Source organism: Haplochromis burtoni, unplaced genomic scaffold, assembly GCF_018398535.1.
Source record: "Haplochromis burtoni strain Fernald_Lab_line unplaced genomic scaffold, NCSU_Asbu1 Contig_23, whole genome shotgun sequence".
NCBI classification, from domain to species: Eukaryota; Metazoa; Chordata; class Actinopteri; order Cichliformes; family Cichlidae; genus Haplochromis; species Haplochromis burtoni.
In genome coordinates, this window is record NW_024582384.1 from 1844555 (window position 1) to 1866465 (window position 21911).

At 40.3% G+C, this 21911-nt stretch overlaps 1 protein-coding gene across 2 annotated transcripts; it reads left to right on the top strand.

Annotated features, from left to right (window-relative positions):
* Positions 1-1691: 1691 nt before the first annotated feature.
* usp20 (ubiquitin specific peptidase 20) lies at positions 1692-21620 on the top strand. 2 transcript variants are annotated; one of them, XM_005917234.3, is made up of 26 exons: positions 1692-2067; positions 2188-2283; positions 2397-2504; positions 2660-2713; positions 3013-3075; positions 3161-3301; positions 3439-3541; positions 3752-3821; positions 3993-4106; positions 4214-4292; positions 5176-5692; positions 5828-5977; positions 6642-6754; positions 7008-7180; positions 11651-11745; positions 11834-11867; positions 11960-12005; positions 12153-12333; positions 12465-12591; positions 12677-12846; positions 13015-13096; positions 14046-14154; positions 14240-14342; positions 14419-14487; positions 14570-14738; positions 15974-21620. In XM_005917234.3, the coding sequence occupies exons 3-25, from the start codon at positions 2427-2429 to the stop codon at positions 14725-14727; spliced, it is 2829 nt and encodes a 942-aa protein (XP_005917296.1). In that variant the 5' UTR covers positions 1692-2067; positions 2188-2283; positions 2397-2426; the 3' UTR covers positions 14728-14738; positions 15974-21620. The 2 variants fall into 2 exon arrangements, with proteins under 2 accessions (XP_005917296.1, XP_042074722.1); XM_042218788.1 differs by having other exon boundaries at positions 1692-2283.
* Positions 21621-21911: the final 291 nt, after the last annotated feature.

Below are 21911 nucleotides of genomic sequence, written 5' to 3' on the forward strand. Positions count from 1 at the left end.
ACCAATTTACTCACATGGACTCTACTAACCTATCAGAAGCTTCTTCAGCTCAGAATGGAATCGTCTGGAGTTTTCTTATTAATTAACAATAAACTTAGTGTATATGTACTCCTAAATTTGATGAAAGTGATAAAAATAGACAGCTCTGCTCTCTCTTTATTCTGACATTTAACTAATTCAAAAGATATTTCAATATTTATCTAAAACAAAAGTTTACTCTAAATTGATGTTGTACAGTAAAAATGTTTTATGTTTTCTCCCTAAAGGTTGTAAATATCTGGTTACAAATGTGAATATCCTGCTGTGTACTGAAATCCCTCTTGTTTTGCATAGAAATATACTGAACAACATACAAAGCATAATATATAAAATAACATTTACCTGAGTTTTTTCTTTGAAAGAAGCCTCTAATGTCCATTCTTATATTTCAGTACATAACTGAAACCGATTTAGTCGGGGAGGGTAAGAACTGAAAATATGAAATAAACACACGTAAGCTAAGACTCTCTAAAAAAATAGCATTTGTTCGGCTTTTCATTTCGCCATTTGTTGATTCACTTGAAGAGCAAGTAACGTAATATTGGTCAAGTGATCAGTTTGATATCAATCTTTCGTGATGCACCGTCATATTTACATTATTTGTACGGTAGGAATGATTTGCTTTGCTACCTGGTCAAACTTAAGCTCTCCTTAGTATGGCTGGCTCCGTTTCTCCAACAGCGCACTCCGAGGCAGCAGCTGCCCCGCCCCCTCGCTCAGTCGCTTAGTGTCTGAGCTCGGATCATACCAATATCAGGGGGGATTCACGCACAGTCGTAAATTCCCACAGTGTGCACTATGTGCTTCGAATATTGTGTGTACTTTTTGTTTTATACAGTTGTCAGTCCAGGCATCTAACTATGAAAAAATTACACTCCAAAAGACCCCGGGCTTCTGACAAAACACCCCGGGCTTAAGCCCAGTAAGCCACCCCCACGCTCCGCCCCTGCCCAGACTCACTTTTAAAACATCATTTAAGTACTGCATTTTATATTTATTTTGGGATTTCACTGCATAACATTAACATTTGCTTGATAATTTCGGCTAAGATGCCCTGATGAATATATATTTGGTGTCCTGACAGCTGCATAGAAAAAAACACTCACGTGACATTTATACTATGGAAAGGACTACTTTCTTTCTCTTAAGAAAAATGATTTTGATTAAAACTGTGGGATAAGTGGGTCAAATATGGTAAACCTGTAAAATTATATTTTGTGCAGGTCCTAGGTGAATTTCATGTATGTTATTTTAATCTACTTATTTGTTTATTTTTTTGTATCTATACAATTGCATATATTGCATATATGTTCATATATTACTTAGTGCCTGAACCTATCTTCACTCATAATCTGTGTAAAGAAATCTTTGAATGCCAGAGGCCAAACATTACTCTAGCTTCATTTAAATTGTCTGAAATTGTGAAAAGAAAATGTGACAAATATGAGCCCCGTACAAAAAACAAAAGAACAAAACAAAACCAAACAATCAAACAAGAAAAACTAAACTAAACAAGAAAAGACAAATGGGGAAGGAGACACACTCGTTTTTTCACGGCACTGTAAACAGTCAACCGATGGACTCGAGGGACCCATTTAACTTACGTACCTCTGACATACGTACAGTATTATGTCACTTCCGTAAATAGGGACTTTTACGAAATCGGAGCGCACTTTGCGGTTTATGAATCTATATGTATCTATATATACAAATAAAATAGTTATGAATCAAATGTTAATCAGGAAACAGATCTATTATTAAAAAAGAAGGGAGCCTTCATTTTCATCAGCGGAACTGAATTTGCATGTGCTGACCTAACGGTGGCCGGGGCTGACGTCTCCTCCTTCAGCCTGACGTCGTCCCCAGTGGTCGTGCGTGCCGTGCCGGGCCTCTCTGCAGATGGAGGTGGCGCGGGGGGGAGGTTGTTTGGGGATGGTTTGCCGGGATATCGCGTCACCTCCTCGGTGTCTTGCTAGCATACTGTCACCTGCTCGCATTCAGCACGAGCTGTTTGCACGGACATGAAAAGTAAGATTTCGGGTCGCGGTAGCCGCTCCTGTTTGTGAGCCCTTTGTAAAGCACGTCGCTGCGGGCCAGGAGATGTTTCGTGAGCTTTGGTGGGTAAACAGAAGGCCTTTACCTTTGCAGGGTTGACAGCTTCTGTTTAGGGGCTTGTTGTCTTCGCGGTAATGACAGACTACAGCTGCTGCTGCATCTGCTTTTGAGCTATCAGCCAGAGACGAGGTGAGTGCGATGTCTGTCTGTGTGTTTGGTGTTGAGGTGATGGAGCTAGCGTTAGCTTACAGCAGCCCCTTTCTGAAGACTTTATTGCTATTAATGGCCTGTCACGTTTGCAGACGTCCACCAGAAGAAGATAGTTGGTAACTATGGCTGAACAAGACGTTTGCCCCCACCTCGATTCAATAGGCGAGGTGACAAAGGAGGACCTTCTGCAGAAGTCTAAGGTGCGCTTTTCATACAGTGAAGCTGCTGTCAGATGTAAAATATACCCTGTTGTGGATGGCGACTGAAATAAGCACTTCAGCTGTGTTGTGCTCATGTAATATCCATGCATATAAACTTCTTCTTCTTTACTATGTTGTGTTAATATTGCCTGTAGGGAACTTGTCAGTCATGTGGAGCTGGTGGTCCAAACCTGTGGGCCTGTCTACAGGTAAGGTTAGGACTTAGATCCTGTTAAATACCTTACGTTGTTATTATCTCAAATAGTTAGCTATAAAGCTAAAAGGTGGCTTAACTTCTAAGCCAACACTGCACTTAGCATATATTATCAGAGACTGGAGGGCCAGGTGAATGCTGAATAATTAATGTTAGCGTGGAGTATAAATGTGCTTAAAAATGCAGTTCCTCTTCAGTTCAGGAAAGCGATAAAGGGTGTTGATTGATTTTTGGATTCTGAACAGAGAAGCAAAAAGGAAGGAGATCCTATCTTACATTGTGTCTGATTTGCAGAACGACTGCCCGTATGTCGGGTGCGGAGAGTCCTACTCTGATCACAGCACCCTGCATGCACAGGTACGGCCCTTTCATACAAAATTTATTTGCAAGCCCCTTTTTTTAAATTAGTAGTCTATAAGCAGATTGTGTGCTTCCTTTTTAGGCTAAGAAGCACAACCTTACCGTGAATCTGACAACGTTCAGGATCTGGTGTTATGTGTGTGAGCGAGAGGTGTTTCTGGAGCACAGGCCGGCCCTGGTGCCCGTAGCTGCTGCAGCACACCTCTGTAAAGCTACAGAGCAGGTATGAGTTCAACCCAGCTCATGTTTTTATGTTAAGTGTCTTACTAGTGGAATTTACATTTTAACATAAGAACAAGAAATACACACGCACACAAACACACACAAGATGCTTATAATATTTGTTTATTCTCTTCCTAGGAAACCTCTCCCCAGACAGTTGGTCACCCACTCAAAGCGGTACCGATTGCTGTGGCCGAAGAAGAAGGCTCAGAGTCAGAAGAGGATGAGCTTAAACCCAGAGGTATATATGCATGCATGCTTGATCAGCTTCAAACATTTCTAGACTGGTGGTCAAAGCTGCCCTGGTTTCTTTTTATTCAGGCCTTGAAGGTTTTTCTTTTCTCTCTGACTTGTACAGCAGTCTTTATGCCTAAGATGTTTAGTTTGAACGCTTTCTGAGAGGATAAAGTGTTTCATGATTGGTGATCTTTTTTTGGATCTTTGTTTGTAGGGTTGACAGGAATGAAAAACATCGGAAATTCCTGCTACATGAACGCAGCTCTTCAAGCCCTGTCCAACTGGTGCGTGCTTTTCCTCCTAAAATGTAGAACAACTTTAATGTTTGTTTTGGTTCTAATCAGGTTAATCATTGGACATATTTCAGTCAAACAATAAAGCTTCTCTTTTGTTTTACATCTACTACTAATGTTAGAGGTGCTTTAACCTCAGCTGTCCCTCTGCCCCCTCATTAGCCCTCCTCTCACTCAGTTTTTTCTGGACTGCGGTGGATTGGTAAGGACTGACAAGAAGCCTGCTTTGTGTAAGAGCTACCAGAAACTCATCTCAGAACTCTGGCATAAAAAACGGTAATTAAAGCATCACAGTGATTGTATGTAAACTGGACAACAAACTAGTGTTTAGTCATTAAAATGAAAACATAATTGCATGTCTCTTATTACTGCTCCCCTCTCAGGCCCAGCTATGTTGTCCCTACCAGCCTGTCCCACGGCATCAAACTGGTGAACCCCATGTTTCGTGGTTACGCTCAGCAGGTAGGGCTGTCCGCCCGGCATGCTTCAACAGCATCTTGACACTGTCCTTTTATTGGATTTTATATCATTAAACCCTTGGATTTGCAAAAAATGCTTTTCACAAGATTACTCGGTTGTGTATTTTAAAGTGCAGTCCATTATTTTTGACTCAGTTTTAAATCTGCAGTTTGTCTCCCCCTTGTGGCAGTTAAAGCAAGTACACAAACATGGTTGATTGGCCTTTGACAAAGAGAAATCCACATTAGTGTTAATTCCTGTTTTCCTTTATCTTTAATCACTTTCATTGTTAGACTACAAGCCTTCCGTCAAATGCCATTTGTCTGGAGGGGGAACTAGACAAAGTAATAGGAAATGGATTTTTTTTCTTTTAACATAAAGACAGGAATTGAATTTCCCTTTCCCTTCTGAGAGGCTGCTTAATCTGAAAGATAACTGCTCCTTGGAATAATCACAGGCTTTACTTCTGTTGTTCTGTATCCTTCATATTTGAATACTGAAAAGACCGAGGGCTTCATTTTTACCCAGTTATGTTTCATGGCACGTCTAAGGATAAACTTCAAGTCAGACTTAGTATTTTAGTTTGTCTGATCCTATTTAAAGAGAAAATGCAGACAGTCACACAGTATGGAGATATCTCCAATCCAGTTTCTTGTTATTTTTTCCATATTTTCTCGGTGGCTTAGTTAATGTTTGATTTGTCTGTTTACGCAGTGGCTGTGATCAGCACATGGTATCTCGCTAATGTGCAAACCGATTTCTTGTTACTCCAATGTTTCTGTCTTTTTGCTTGCAATATTTGTGTTTATCTATTGTCCATTTACAAATGTTCTCTGTGAATGCGGCCCTATCCATGCAGTTAATATAAGGTTTCTGTGTTGTCCAGGACACTCAGGAGTTCTTGCGCTGTCTGATGGACCAGCTACACGAAGAGCTGAAGGAGCCTCTGTCTGAGTGTAACGTGGGCTACGACGGGAGCGACGGGGAGGACAGAAGAGACGGAGACCGCTCCCCCTCTGAGGATGAGTTCCTCTCCTGTGACTCTGGCTCCAGTAGTGACCGAGGGGAGGGAGGAGGGGTGGGTGACAGCGAGCTGCTCATCCAGGATGAGTGTGATGGGATACGGTCACCGGCAGGTGGAATGGGGGACGTCAGTAGTGGTGCAGTGATCTCTGAGAAGGAGAGGCTTAAAGAAAGGAGGTTACCCGGCTCCCCGCTCCGTGGAGGTTCACAAGAGATGGATGAAGATGCTGATGTGGACACAGCAGTTGAGGAAGGGTCTCCAGAAAGGAGGGCGGAGGATGAAGAGGAGCCTGCAGCCCCAAACACAGAGGTCCAAAGTCAGGAAAACCATCAGACGTCTAACACAGGGCAAAGTCAAGTCCCGAGCAACAACAGCTCAGGTACAAGACCAGCAGGAATACAGTGATTTTATATATTTATATATCTATATATTTATATATTGGATTATTCAGTTATGTATTGTAGAATATCATCAGTTATCATTAAGTTTGTGTTTCCACTGTGATGTTTTCTAGAGCCAGACAATGAAGCATCGATGACCCAGCCCCAGTCCACTCCCTGCAGTCCTGTGCGCACCCTTCAAGAGCTGCATCCCAAACTGTCCTCCAGTCCCCCCCGGTCCAGCCCTCTCCGCTCTTCAGGACCTGCATACTCCTTCAAAAAAGGTGAGAAAATTTCTCATAGACTGCTCAAGATGCTTCACAATTTTAACAGAGTCCCCAGGTTGAGAAACATTTGCCTCGGTAAAACACATTTTTACCGCACTACCGTGGTAGTCGCATGTACAGAACTGTAAGTATACAACATAGGATGCTTCTTGATGTTTCACATATGAAGCAGGCGAGTCTTTGCCTGTAGAATCACACTGTCCAAAGTGGAGTTCTTGAGTCTTTCTAAGTTTTTTATTTTTGGAGATGTTGGCTGCTTTTACACTCATTTTCACTCCAAGGTTTAGGTCAGGTGACTGTGGAGGCTCACGTGACTCGTGTATCATTCAAACCATCAGTCGGTTGGAAAAAACACATAATTTATTCCCATTTCTTTGGCTGAATTTAAAATGTCAATGATAACACAGTTTGATAGGCATAAAGTAGTACTTTGACACATATTAGCTGAAAACTTGGGATGTCTCATCATGGTGTGCAGTGAAGGATGAATGAATTAGTGGCAGGCATTAAAAGGTATGTGTAGCTGATGAATAGCATCTGAAAGTCATTTTCAGTTTGAGTATACACAGTTACAAAGATGTTAGTTAAGGTGGCACTCTTTGAGATGCTCTCTGCCTTTGTCTTCTGAAGCCAGCCCTCCCTCCCATCATGTGTCTTCCAGCTCAGCTGCTGCTCAGTGCCAGGAAGAAAAAGCAGTCTCACTATCGCAGTGTGATCTCGGACATCTTTGATGGTTCGATCCTCAGTCTAGTCCAGTGTTTGACCTGTGACAGGGTAAGATGCACTTCACATATTTGAACACAAGGGGGAGGTAGAGTATACGCTTGATAAAATATGTTTATTTGTTAAATTATATTACATTTCTTATCAAAGCAGGTTTAAATGAAATGAAGTGACTTGTGCAATTATTTCATTTCAGTATTATACAGACTTTTTTTGTGTAATTAGAGTGATTAAAACACATTCATAATTGCTCTTTTACTGCTAGAGGTATGCTGTTTAAACTGGTTCTCTGAATTTGGTACAGGTCTCAACTACAGTGGAAACCTTCCAGGACTTATCCCTCCCTATTCCTGGTAAAGAAGACCTAGCAAAGCTCCATTCATCCATCCATCAGAACCTGCCGGTGAAGACTGGTGTGTGCCCTGACACTTACGGCTCGCAGGGGTGGATCTCCTACATCATGGACTCCATACGGCGGTCAGTGAATGAAATATAATTGAAAAAGGCTGAGACGACGTTTGCATGTTTGAACCTTAGTTGTGCATAATTTTGACTGCTGATGTTACCGATATACTTTTAATCTGGTATGTTTCTGACTTCAGTTTCCTGTAACTTCAGATGTAGTTAGATAAGCTTTCTACATGCCTGCAAGGTAACATTTTTACAGAATTAACAGCGAGTAGAAACTTGCTTGGCCTGTCGTTTTTTTTCAAAGTTTTTGTGTATTTCCTGAAAACGAATCATAAAACTACAAAAGCTTCTTATTTAGCTAGTCTTTTCAGTAGGTGCTGCAACACGTGTCTGTGTGTTCGATGATGAAGATGAACGCATGTGCTATGCCAGATCTATAAACTAAATAGATCTAAAAAATGAATAGTTTATTTCCTCTAACTAGCAATCACTTTGCTAGTTAGAGGAAGTGTATTGCAGGTGATGCCTCATAGATAACTTCCTTCAATGATTTATCACATTTTTTTCTGAAAATGTGCTGATAAACAGATAAAGTTTGTGTGTAGGACATGTAGAGAGGCCATCTAGAGTCACTCAGTTACTCATTGGTTGGACAGATTTGGTAAACTTAAGGTGGCTCTGAAATGCACTACACTTACACTTTTCAGCAAAAATACTCTGGATAGTGACGTCACACGGTTGCACCGCATCGAGTTAACAGTTAGCAGTGCCCTGGAAATGGGTTCTGTTCAACCTTTCCAGTTTGAACCAGAGCAATCTGAGAGAGGATGAAAATAGTCAACCAGTACTTAGTTTAGATGAAGATGAAAACAATCCGTCACACGAGGATGTGAAAGTCAGGGAAAACTACTGGTGTCTATGCAGCTACTGCTTGCCAATGGCAATGGTGTCGTGCCAAATTATGCATCCCTGACAGGGACCCAGAGTGCACCGAGAAGTAAATAACAATGGCGGCCTACTGGTAAATCGGTTTTGTATAAAATGTGCCTAAAAGGAAAACATTTGGCGTATTTTAATACCACATATATGTTATTGGAAGCACAGTGCATATTTTGGCGCAAACATGTGTTAATAGCCGGGGTTCCCTTTAAAAGCTACTCCTTTGATTTCATAATAACACTCAAGCAATGGTGGAAGAGGGCTTTTATTGTTTAACCCAGATTTATTCTCTTTTTAAAAAATTCTGCTGACTTAGAGCATCTTTGAACTCATTACTGTTTTTGTTTTTTGGCTTAAAACATTACTGTATTTCCCGGACTACAAAGCGCACCTGAATATCAGAATCAGAATCAGAATACTTTATTGATCCCTGGGGGAAATTATTTTTTGTTACAGTGCTCCGTTATAAACCAACATTAAGACAAGACAGACAATACACTAACTAAGAATAGTACAATATATACATATATATACATACATACATACATAAGTCACTCATAAATAAATAGCTGAAAAAGAAACATGTGTAGTTATAGCAGCAAACAGTGTGTTAAGTATTAGCCGCACAAGCTAAAATCAGGGGAAAATCCTGTTTTGTACATACATTAGCCGCACCTGACCAAAAGCCGCAGGTGTTTCAATGTTGACTTATCATATGTAAGGGAATATGCACAAAGGGAATTGTCAGGAAAGAGACGGTTGTTTGGAGACACACCCCTTTTATTAATACTTTGAAAAACAAGTTAAGGGTACATATTTGCATAACTTTTTAGGTATATGTACAAGTAGCGGTAATTACAAGTACAAAACATGTACTGTGCTTCATAAACGAGTAACAAATGTAGTACATAACAATAACCTGCAGCACACCAGAAAAATAGATTCGGACTACCTTTTAGGCTCAGGTGCAGTGACACAAGAAGAAAAGTCAGTCATTCACCATCTTTCTCTTCTTCCTGCGCACTAAAACCACCAAAGTCCTCTTCTCCAGTGTCGGATACGAACAGGCTCAGGATGGCTTCGTCATCCACTCTCCGCTTCTCTCCTTTGTTGTCACTTTCAAAACCAAAGAAATCCTCGTTGTCAGTGTCGGAGTCAAACACCCTCTGAAGGGCCGTGGCGGTGTCCTCCTCTCCATCATGCAGCAGTCCAGCCCTTCGAAATCCGTTGGTGATCGTGGATGTTTTCACACTTTTCTACGCTGTCAGAATCCACCGGTGGAGTTGAGCATAACTTGCTTTTCGCAAGTTTATCGCCGCTCATCATCCACGCCTCCCACTGAACGCGTAACGCTACTTTGAATTTTGTTTTTCGCGCTACTTCGTACGGCACTACGTTGCCTGGCGGACGGCCATGTGACCAACATACCACTCTTGAACCCCGATACTGTGTGTCTGATCACATGCCCTTCCGCCAGGCAACGTAGTGCCGTACAACAGCGGAACAAACAAAAAAATCGTCTTATGATATCACAAAAATCATGGAGAATCCATAGAAAAGCCGCACCTGACTAAAAGCGGCAGGGTTCAAAGCTTGTGCAAAAAGTAGCGGCTTATAGCCCGACAATTACGGTACTCTTTTGGTTCGGTCTCATTGGTAAGTGTATTTTTCCAAAAATCACCATCAAACTACCTGTGCACGTATGTTGGCACTATACAGGCAGAGCATCCGGAGACTAAAGAGCCAGATATCTCCCTCAGGAAGGAGTGCAGATAAGATCTGACCTATAAGGTCATACTCCTACGCTTTGTTTGCGTCATCATAGCTCAAAAATTCATGTTCACATTACTACTCTGCTGTGATGGCACAGACTAGTTTATGAAGTCTTGTTTCAAAGCTTTGACTTTTACCTTCACGGCTGTTGCAATCTTGATATTATGGAAACAGAAGTGGCCGTGTTTTGACAATGCTGTTATCAGCTAACACAGGGGTCAGCTTTTTCCCCATGAGAAACCGGGACTGTTGTGGAGCGCTGCAGGTAGAAATATGAAGGACAGCAGACAGGTGATCATCACTGAGAAGGGATTTGTTAAACTTAGTCACTAAGCATATTTATTGACATATGAAGGTAAAGCCAAAGAGCGTCTTCTGATACACGGAAATCTCTCCTCTATGACAGAGCGATAAAGATCCAGCAGTGATGATGATGTGAAATACTAATGATTCGGTGCTTTTGCTCTTGCAACATGGTTCATTTTTAGCAATGACTTACACAACACTTCCTGGTGTATAATTCAGTGCAAAAACATCAATTTCAGTTCTGTGTTCATTTCAGTCACTTTATCTTTCTTCAGATTTAGACAGCCATTCGTTGTAACACCTGCCAGTTTGTCCCATTTCATCTCCAGCCTATCCAAGCATGCAGTTACCGTCATGGACGAATCACTCCAGCTCCTCCATGATGTCAAACTCTCTTGTTTCACGTGTACATAGACTTATATTGGGCTGTGTTGCAGATATCACATTTCTCATCCGGTGGCAAGGAGAAAAAGTCAAAATTGTCTGCTTTGTTTTCAGCCGAAGCTTTAGACTTCCCCGAAATGTCCTCGTTCCTTCCTGTTAACAGTATCAAGGTGTGTTAGTCCGGCCCAAAATAAAAATATTCTTACTGAGAATATTTTTACTGTTTTTCAGTTGTTTTTGTGGGAACTCACAAAGCTGGTCTTGACCACCCCATACGTGGATGTTTAAAACTTTCACTCTCTAAAACAGTCAAGTTCTTCAAGTCTACGTGTTTCATCTTGTATTCATCTTTTCATTGTGGTGATTCAGTGGTGAATCACACTAATCTGCTCTACACAAACTAAGCATACAACTTTACCTCCAACTTCAGTAAATAAATTCTTAGAAGTCAAAGTCATTTTTAAAAACTACTTGAAAAACAAACATCCGCCTTCAAAATAAAAGCAACAAAATTACATTATGATTTGAAGCTATTCTCCAATGGAAATTTGGTGGTTACAATGGTAATCACTTGAATGATTTATAATTATTTATATGAGTGCTTTTGGATGAATTGTTACTCCATTTTTTAGTTATTGGCAGGTAATTCTTATCAAATTAACCCAAAGTCGCCTCAGAAAGGGCGAGTGACTTCAGTTAGCTTTAATTAGCTCTGGTGGAGTCTTTGCAAAGACTCTAGTGATTATAGCAGACATCTGTAACCTTAAGATTTCCAGTTATTAAGTCACGCCCCCAATAACCTTAATTCTTAATACAATAAATATAATTTTGACTCGCTTTTGGAGCCAGCCCCAAACGACCATTTCAAGGAATTGCAGTTTTCCAGATGTTCTAACTTTCACATCAGTCCATCCTCTAACTCACTTTGTTTTGTCTGAGAATCAAGCTTAAAGAATATTCAGGCTTATTAGTAAGAATGATTAAAAATGACTAATTGAAAAAGGCCGTGTGAGGAGGAAACATTTTCACTATGTGATCAACTGCGCTGAAGTTCAGAGTTGCCTTTTCAAGCTAATATTTCTCCAGCTTGCTTTGGTTTTTTTTGTTATGAGTATTTGTGTTTGTGTTGTGCAGGTTTGTAGTCTCATGTATCCCCAGTTGGTTTTGGGGGCCCATGGTAACACTAGAGGACTGCCTTGCTGCTTTTTTTGCTGCAGATGAACTCAAAGGTAATTGGTGCTCTAATAATGCTCCAATACTAGCATAGTTTATATGTCAGAATTTCAATTTCCATTCATTTTCTTTGTTTTTTCCCAGGGGATAACATGTACAGCTGTGAGAGATGTAAAAAGTGCGTCAAATTAAATGCTTGAAATATATATCCTTGATTTAAAAGGAGAGTACTTGTATGCATTTATTCACACAGTGTTTTCTTTTCTACAGGTTGAGAAATGGTGTCAAATACTGCAAAGTGCTTAGACTTCCAGAGGTGCGGTTTTCTTTTCTTTTTTCTTTTTACATTTTTTTTTTTTTAGCTCAGCACTTTCTTTCAGTAGATAACACATCGGTTTCATTTGCAATCTGCTGCATAATGCCATCTTTAATTTCCTTGTTTTGTCCTGTATTTGCTGCATAGATTCTGTGCATTCACCTGAAACGTTTTCGGCACGAGGTCATGTATTCGTTCAAGATAAGCAGCCACGTGTCCTTCCCGCTCGAGGGCCTCGACATGCGACCTTTCCTGGCTAAAGACAGTCCATCGCAAGTTACCACTTACGACTTGCTGTCAGTCATTTGCCACCATGGCACTGCAGGAAGTATGAGACCACAAAGTTTCCTGTTGATATATTATTTCCCTCGTGGGCAATATTTCTCACAGAGCGAGCAAAACACATATCTGATTAGCATCTGTCTCTAATATGTTTTGTCATGCTGCTTATGGGTGCAGGTGGGCACTACATAGCTTACTGTCAGAATGTAATCAACGGCCAGTGGTATGAGTTTGATGACCAGTATGTTACCGAAGTCCATGAGACGGTGGTGCAGAACGCAGAGGCTTATGTGTTGTTCTATAGGTGAGCAAAGGCGTCATTTACATAGACTCTACGCTAATTTGTCCAAGATGTGTTAAGTGATTTATTTCTATTGTACTTTTTGCAGGAAAAGTAGCGAGGAGGCTGTGAGAGAGAGGCAGAAGGTGGTGGCTCTGGCCAATATGAAGGAGCCCAGCCTGCTGCAGTTTTACATCTCCAGAGAATGGCTCAACAAGTTCAACACCTTCGCTGAGCCAGGCCCCATCAGCAACCACACGTTTCTTTGTCAACATGGCGGTATGTGTGGTTAATAAGTCTCTTCTTTACAATCAGAATTGCTCGCTTTACTTTCATGGCTCAGCCTGCAGCTTGGTATAAATATTTTTAGTAAGTCGTCCACTGACTTGTCTTGATTAGAAAAACATGCCTGCACTGTCTTTATTAACGTGTTTCATCTCTGTGCAGGGATCCCTCCTAATAAATACCACTACATAGATGATCTGGTTGTGATTGTTCCCCAGAACGTGTGGGAATACCTTTACAACAGGTAAACGTGCTCCATGCTGCCAAACAAACCTCAGTATGACTATTTTACGACCTTGGCCTGGGGTAACCTGGGCGTAACAAGAAATGTGATTTCCCCACTCCAACTCCACCCAAGAAAGAGCCAAAACACAGAGCAATTGCAAATGCTATGCAGCTATTTATTGACTTCAGCAGTGAGCTATGGCAATGAAACAAACAAAAGATCTCCAAAGGTCCCTAATCTTCCCTGACCAAATTAAGAGTCAAACAAAAGACAATTTGCTCACCTAAACCCCTATCCGGTAAACAAGAGAAAAGAGGTTTTAATGATTAAAGGCTTCTCACTCCTGTAGTGTTCAGTATATACAGTGAAACAGAACAAGTTGTCTGATTTACAAAACTATTTACACAGATCTCGACTAGCACTCTTGAAATCAGACACACAAAAGTGACAGTCACTTTGTGGCTGAGTTGCTTTGGTGCCAAGCACTTCTGCTTTGCAGTAATAGCACTTAGAACAAGGAGGTTGAGCTAGGAGGAAGGAAATGTCGCAAACTGACTTGTTCCAACGGTGGCATTGTATTACAGCACCACACTTGAATCCACTGAGCGCTTTAGAATGACCCACTCTTTCACCAACGTGTGTAAAGTCGAGCTGCGTGGTTAGGTGCTTGATTTTTATACCTGAAAAAGGTTGAAGAGGTGTCACTCAGTACTTCTGTCTGTATTAAAAAAGAAACCAGACGCCGCTGCTGTTTAGAATCAAAATGACCAAAACTGTCACTCGGCATAAGAGCTGAATGGTTATGTCATGTAGCAACATTGTTGACCACTTTGATTATATTAGGCAGCAGCACCCATTTAAAGATGACATGCATCTCAGCATTGATGTAAAGACCAACAAAAAGGCCTTATACTTGCTTATCAAATCATGTGTTAATCTCTCTGTTACGGTTTTTTTCTGCTTTCAGCTTCGGAGGTGGCCCAGCAGTCAACCACCTCTACATGTGTGCAATCTGTCAGGTGGAGATTGAAGCTCTAGCTAAACGCAGAAAAACAGAAATTGACACCTTCATCAAGGTAAACGTGTGTGTTATGCAAAAGTTTACCTTTGTGCTAAAGTGTCTTTGTGTTGAATGAACTTTTTTTTTTCTCTTGTGTGTAGCTGAACAAAGAGTTTCAAGCTGAGGAGGCTCCAACAGTGATCCTGTGTATCAGCATGCAGTGGTTCAGAGAGTGGGAGAGCTTTGTGAAGGGCAAAGACAATGGTACGATGAGTAGCAGCGCATTCGAGTTCCCATCTTTCTCTCTTTACCAAATACTTTTATACTTTCCTTTTCCCAGAGCCACCCGGTCCCATCGACAACAGTAAAATCGGTGTTATGAAAGGAGGACATATACAGCTAAAGCAAGGTAAGTCTGAGGAGGTTGAAAAGGACATAAAGGTAGAAAATCAATGTACTGTTTTTAGACATTGCGTGTTTTTTCACCACAGGTGCAGACTATGGTCAGATCTCAGAGGAGACTTGGCAGTACTTGTTGGGAATTTATGGCGGAGGCCCTGAGATTGCAGTGAGACAGACGGTGGCCCCGGCTGACCCCGACACCCTTCACGGAGAGAGGAAGATTGAGGCAGAGACGAGAGCACTTTGAGATAAAGAGAGGTTGGAATCTTTATACTTTGCTTCATTACTGTGCAAAACTTTTGAGACTGATGTTTTTGAATTTTTAAAAAGTGATCTTTAGCAATAGTTCTCTGGCCTCATTTTGAGTCCAGTCCTCGTACCTGACCATTTTCAGAGGAAATTTGTTGTTTATTTTTAAGAACCAATTTTAAATTGTATCTTTAGGCACTTTGTTATTAGGAGCCTGTCACGAAGATTATTTGTTCCCATTTCCTTGAGTTGAATCTATAAAAAAACACCCCAAATCCAAACATAAGACAGTTACACAACACAGAGCTATTAGCTTTAAATTTGGCACATCTCCACATGGTGTGCAGTGTGTCCTAAAAAAAAATTAAGGAACCTGGATAAAGACGACCTGGCAGGCCTCAAAAACGTGAAAAAATGGACCTAAAAGTTGCATCTGGACTTCATCTCCTGTTATCTGAAGTGGCTGAGGTGTGTGTAATTACACAGGAGCTGGAGTGAAAATCAGTGGCAACAGGTCTTATAAACAAAGGAATTCAGATTCTGTATTTTTGGTGTAAATTCTGATCACAGAGCAGGGGATCCACATTTAAAACTTATTATCAACATGTATGGTGGCGGTCAGAAGAGGTCCAACAGTGAGTGTCTACAGCCATCTGTAAAACACGGGGGAGTTGCTGCCTTTGTTTGTGGGATTTGTGATGGAACAAATATAATAGGTATTGTCAGATATTGATTCACCATGATATACCATCTAGTAAAAAGTGTCTGATTGGTAACAGCTTCATTTTTTTTAGCAATAAGTGATTCAAAAATCGCAATAAAATGCCTCCTCAGAGCCCAGACCTCAACATTATTGAAGCAGTGTGGGATCATCTTGACAGAGAAGAGAACAAAAGGCCTGAAGCTCTGTTGCTGAACTTGTCAGAACTGTACAAACTCTGTATTTCCGTGTATGTTTGCAGGATTCAATAAATGTCTGGAATTTTTTTTTGGAAAACATATAGCAGTGAGAGGTGGCTCAAGACGTTTGCACAACACTGTACTTATAAACATACATATCCCTATATATGCTGTATATACACAGAGTGGATTCAGGTATGCCTTTTAGTGTATTTGGGTAAATCAGCAGAAAGAAGGATATCTGGTCTCTTAACTGCTATAAATCCAAAATATAGAGTTGGAGATGATGCCTCACTAAGGGTCTGCTCATTCTCAAACTGTTTCTCAACTTTTATCATCCCCAGGTCTTCTGAGCCCTTTTTCCACTCTTGTCCTCACAGGAAGCTGAGGAATTTGCACCATGGTGAAGAAGCCCCATCTTGAGCACTTTGTAAATGTAGCAGCATGTTATTCTGAAGCCATGTTGCAGCAAGAGAAAATGCTACCTAAAAACAACACGGTTTATTTGTTGGATAACTTTGATCCTTAATGTTGAGGTGTACAAATAAGATGTTGTCACATCCCTGGAGCTGTTTTTGGTAGCTGTGGTGTCTCAGTGGCCGCTGTAGTGACACGGTGTTGTATAATGCTAAACGGGCAGATGGCTGCAAGTATTACAAGACAAAATGCTGCGGAGAATAGAATTACAGTGTGTTGCTTTTGAGGACTTCTCTTCTTCCCTGGAAGCAAACCCAGAGACATTAACAGTGCTTTTTGTTATTTAGTTACATATCAGCAGGTACGGCCATGACGAGATGTCAGATAAATCACAGTCGGACCCTTTGATCTTTAAAGGGGACATATTATGCATATCTACTTTGTTTTTCCACAAAAGATGGCAAAAGAGCATCCCTAGAGATATTGCATGTAGTTACATACAGGCCCCACTGGTGAATAGATGCACCTGAATACAACAGACCTGCCCTGGTGTACATTTCTGTGTTTTCATGTCACCTTTACTGCTTTAGTCCAAGCTCAGCTCGGTCCTTTACGTCTCTTTGCATCTCTCCTCATCGCACCCTGTACTGCATTTCAGCACGTTTAAAATCCCACTACAGCTGACCTCATTTACATAATCTTCAGTTTTTGTTTACAGACAATGAAATGAGTGTGAAATAGGAAGACACAAACTACAACCTGGCTTGTAACCTGTCGCCAGTTATGAGCCAGTTTTTAAAGCTGCATTGCTAAAGTTTCAGTTTTTGAATTGATCCATGGTTCATAATCATGAGCTCAAATCAGTGGTTGTTTGTGATTGCTTTGTGTTGCATGTAAAATGATCACACTGAGAATGATAGAAACATCAGAGTCTCTCATTCACGTCTATGTGGCACACTGTGCTGTACTGCTCTCACTGGGTGGTGCTTTCGGCTGCTCCCGTGTGTGTCTTACAGACCACTTCCTGAAAAGGAGATTGGGCACCAGCAGCACTTTTAATTTAAAGCTACAGGCACTGAAAGCGTCTGTTGAAAACTGGGGGTATAAGCTGAACCTTAAACATTTCGGGGACATGTAAAGCCTGCATCAACATGTTAAAGTGGTATATAATATGTCCTCTTTAAAAGCACTCAGGACTGTGGGTCTTTTCAGGTTTGAATTTGTTTAAAAGGGTTTACAGACTACAAAAATGCATGTTCCAAAAGACTTTGGGTATAAATGCATGAAAAAAAGTTGTTTTTTTTGTTCTTCTTTGCTCAAGTGAGGACATTTCACTGACAGGTTGAGTTTTTTTATTTTATTTTTATTTTTTTTATACCCCAAACAGACAACCCGTTATCTTTTTGTGTGCTCGCAAAAGTGTTGACTCGCTTCTGTTTAGTTTACGCAAGCAGCGATCAATACTTAGGAGTTTATGAATATTAACAGATGGAAATTTGGAAATGGGAATTTTGATGGGGCATAGACAGAAAGTTGAGCGTGAGAGAGGATTAATGAAGAGAATCTTGTGCAACAAAACATCAGAGCTGGTTTTTATGAAGAGAAGAGACAGAAGCTTTTGATTTCTAAGTGTAAATTAACTTTGAGATGCCTGTTATTACAATAGACCATTATGCAGTATTTGTTTAAAGGGCAGTATTAAGTACAAAGTGCTTTTTCCCACCATCTTCTAAAAATTTAGCAGAAATAACACAACAGCTTCACAAACAGATATCACATATGCAAAAAAAAAAAAGAAGAAAAGAAACATGTCGCACCAATAAGGTTACTCCTTATACTGATTCGGTGTATGTATACTTTTTTTATTATTATTATTTTGTTTTATACTACTGTGCAATGTTTGGACTCCAATCTGAAGGTGGTAAATAAAAAAAATTAAAAAAAACCTTGTAAAAATTTAGCATAAGTATAAAATGTTAGATATTTTCCTGAAGTGTGCAATTCATGTTGCAGAAATGCAAGAGAGATAATTCGATAATAAATCTGTAAGAAGCTTAGCTAAGTAAACTTAGTCATCCTCTTTCTCATTTCAGATAAACCACACGCTTGCCTTTTTTGTTCTTTTTAAAAAATAAATAAATAATGGAACCCTAACCCTTGCCAAACGTTGCCCCCACATTTTAAGTAGTTAATGCTTGGCATTAACTAATAAGCTAATTCTTTCCCTTTAATATATTAGACTACATTACATTATATTAGTCTAGTCTACTGTCAGTTAATAATAATCAGGTTTAGAAATGGTGTTAATGAGCTATTACATGCTTCTTCTTTTTTTTGTCAATTTACATGACATGGAGTCTCCATAGGTGTTTTTCATAAAGTGTCAGTGCATATACATTGCTTTTAAATCTCTATTTTATCAGTAATCATTAAGGGAGAAATTATATGTATTAGACTGGCAGTGAAAAACTTCCAGAAGTAGACTGTGGGTAAATGTTGCAACTCAGCTGATGCCGGTTTAAAAGTAGCTAGAAGTACTTTGATAACGAAATTTTCAGGGCCAAATGACTGAAAATAATAGTGAGGGCTTATTTAATCTTTTATGTAAGATGAAGGTGCAAAGTGGTGTTTGTTCCAGAGTGTTCCCCGTTCTGTGATGTTTGCTTTTTTTAAAAAAATAAAAAATTCCTCTAAGTGAAATTACTATTTTTCCCTGATGACGAGTTCACCCACACATATTTGGGAGTAATCGTCTGAATTTCTTCACATTTGTATCAAGGAATCATTTTTGGCTATAATTTGAGGCATAACAGATGGGTCTCAATAATAGAGTATGATCATTCACCCCGGTTGCGTTTGCCAAATAGAAGAGCCAAAATAGAGGCACAGAACAAATTGACAGTGAATTCAACCATAAAGCCAAAACTGGCTCACCTCTGTACATGTAGTTATATATCTAGGTTTCCAATAAAATCAAAGTTAATGTTTGTTTGTTTTTTTGGGAGGTGGAGAATTAATGGTCAACCAGGGCTCCACCAGAGTTCAGGTACAGAAGTGGTAGATTGTTTCTGGCTGGGTGGGCCCAGATCACTTCTATCGCTTGGTAGATCATATGGTCCTTCTGACTTCATTAGGTGGTGACCTTCTGCTAGGATGGTTCTCAGTTCATCCAAATTATTGTAGTTAAAGGAGCTTGGAAAGAAAACCGTCTGGACTTCTTTAAGTTTCCTTAAAAACATCTCACCTCTTATCCGAGAAGCTTCTCTAGTTCTAAGAGCAATTGGTGAAGAGTGAAGAGTAGAAGAGCCACCTCGACAAGACAAGACTCAGCTATTCATCTGCATTTAAAGGACACAGGTCTCTCTTTCGAAGATGCCAATGTTCACATTTCGGACAGAGAAGACAGATGGTTTGAAAAAAGAGCGAAGGAAGCATCTATGTCTACTGTGAACGACCATCTTTGAACAGAGGCGGTGGTTTAAGACACCAACTGTCTGCCATCTATAATCCAGTTTTGAGAACCCTTCCCAGACGCCTTAACGACCACTCACATCCTGAGCCATTTGACCTCAGTAAATCACCTGATAGGGTGGGGCTTATTCTCACAGTGGGTTCACCTGAAACATTGACTGATTGTGCCTCACACCCGCTTTCAAAGGTGTGGGGCAGAGGATCAACAGGGGGTCCACGACCCTCTTGGGGACACTCCCAATAGGGCTTAAAATCTGGAACTCTCCACCATTTGCTCTTAGAACTGAAGAAGCTTCTTGGATGAGAGGTGAAAAGTCTTCAAGGAAACTTAAAGAAGTCCAGACACTTTGTTTTCAAGCGCCATACATTGCGCTAGGACGATTTGGAGCTGGGATGACATTTGGCACTTCCAAGTTTGAGGCCACAGTTCCCAACCGAAAAAGGGTGCAGGTCTCTTTCCACTTTGGAAAGTAGTTTCTCCCCTAAGTAGGGGAGTTCAAGTATCTTTAGATCTAGAGAATGGGACTAGCATATTGTCTGAAGAGATGCAGGTGCTGTACCGGTCTGTTGTGGTGAAGAAAGAAATGAGTGTAAAGGTGAAGCTGTAGATTTACTAGTCATGCTACATTTCTGTTCTCACCTATGGTTAGAGCTGGGCGTGAAGACCGAAAGAACGAGATTGTGGATACAAGCAGTGGAAATGAGCTTCCTCTGAAAGGTGTCTTGGCTTGCCATGGCTATTGAGTGGACTCACTACTGTGCATGCTCAGCTCTAAATTTTCCAGATTTCTAATATCTCATTCTGTGACATATCTACTTTAACCTTTTGGTTCCCGTGGCATTCTTGCCTTCCAGCTAAGTGAGGCGCCCCTTATCCAAAACAACTTCACATTTGGCACTGTGCTTGTATAGTCAGCAATACACCCATCCAATGTGAAACTTGATTGCGGAAATAGGCGACAGTAGTTCAGATAGACACAGATTCATCAATTATTTAAAATTTTTTATATTTAAAAAGTCCTTGGACATTTTTACTCTCTAACAAGAAAGTAGAAATAGGGTTTCCCTTTAATGTGTTCGAGTCATCTTAGCAGAATAAAACAAAACTTTGACAAATACCGATCAAAAATTAAGTGTTGATGTGTGCTTTTTCCCTTAATAATAGCTGGGGTAACTATCTGCACTATAGTCATCCTACTTTTGAATACAGTGCCTTCAATCCCCTACACACTGTTTGTTAAGGTGGGAAATTTCCCAACATTCATCCACCTTTACATTAGTCATGTATGTCTAGCAGTGTACTATTAACTCTAACAGCTTTATTTGTTTGGAAGCTCAATCGAGAAAGCTCTCATTCATGCAGAGATATTAAGGAAAGCGATGAGAACTCAGGAGGTAATCATTCCTTTGTTCTCCAGCTTTATATGAAAAACAACAGGAACCTTTGAACGGCGCGTCCTAACACATGATAGGCAGAATTACTTTTTTCCATTGTTTTGTTTACACCACTGATTTGTTCATTGTTTTCTAATGTGTTTTCTTTTAGCACATTTCCATGTTGTATCCACGAGAGGTGTTATTGGCGATCTGTGTATTATGTTTAGATACATTTTTTTGGGGGGGGGAAGTGCAATGAAATAAAAGACAAATCTTAGTGCAATCTCAGCTCTATCATCAAAGATGTGCTTGACATGCTGACAGTCTGAACCGCTGACCTGAAGACTGGAGCGGTTTTTTTGTTTGTTTTATTTTTGTTCAAACTTTCTTTGCAGTGTAGAGAAATCGTGAATGGTGATTACTTAATTATCCTCATCTGTGAGTTTGTTTGTTTGTGTTACAGTGCGTAGCTACACGTGCAGAGTTTTCACTTCACTCAAAAATGTGGACAGTTAATCGGAAATGTTAAAACACACAACGGGATCTCATTGACTTTTGTTTTCTCTGTATCCTCTAATGTGTGGCTCGTGTGGTCATGCCAGTAGTGTTGCTTTGATAACGTGGGACCTAAGTGGTTGGCCTAAATTCAATGAGATGTCTTAATATCTGTATAACTGATGTAATAACTTATGACTAGTTTGATGATTAAAATTCCCTCGTATTACATTTGAAAATGCCAATTTTCTTTGGTGTGTGTGTGATGCAAGAAGGTACTGACGGTTGCTTTCAGCTGCTTTTTGGTAAATATTTGAAACCTCACTGACAATTGTTCAAGAGGAACACCAGTGGCCTGATACCAGGACATTGGGTGTTCCTATCAGCCTCAAAAAACTGATGCAGCATTTTTACAGAGCTGTGTAAAAGTCCCCTCATTTCTTTATATTTCGCTAACAAGGAGCCAGACTGTCATGTAATTTTTTCAAGTGGTCTTGAGCAATAGTTCTCCAGATTTTTTTT

Bases quoted from the DNA above. Each gene is read 5' to 3' on its own strand.
- usp20 (XM_042218788.1), top strand. From the start codon at position 2,427: ATGGCTGAACAAGACGTTTGCCCCCACCTCGATTCAATAGGCGAGGTG. The intron at 4,107-4,213 runs GTAATTAAAGCA...CTCCCCTCTCAG, and splicing joins GAACTCTGGCATAAAAAACG to GCCCAGCTATGTTGTCCCTA. The intron at 6,755-7,007 runs GTAAGATGCACT...AATTTGGTACAG, and splicing joins AGTGTTTGACCTGTGACAGG to GTCTCAACTACAGTGGAAAC.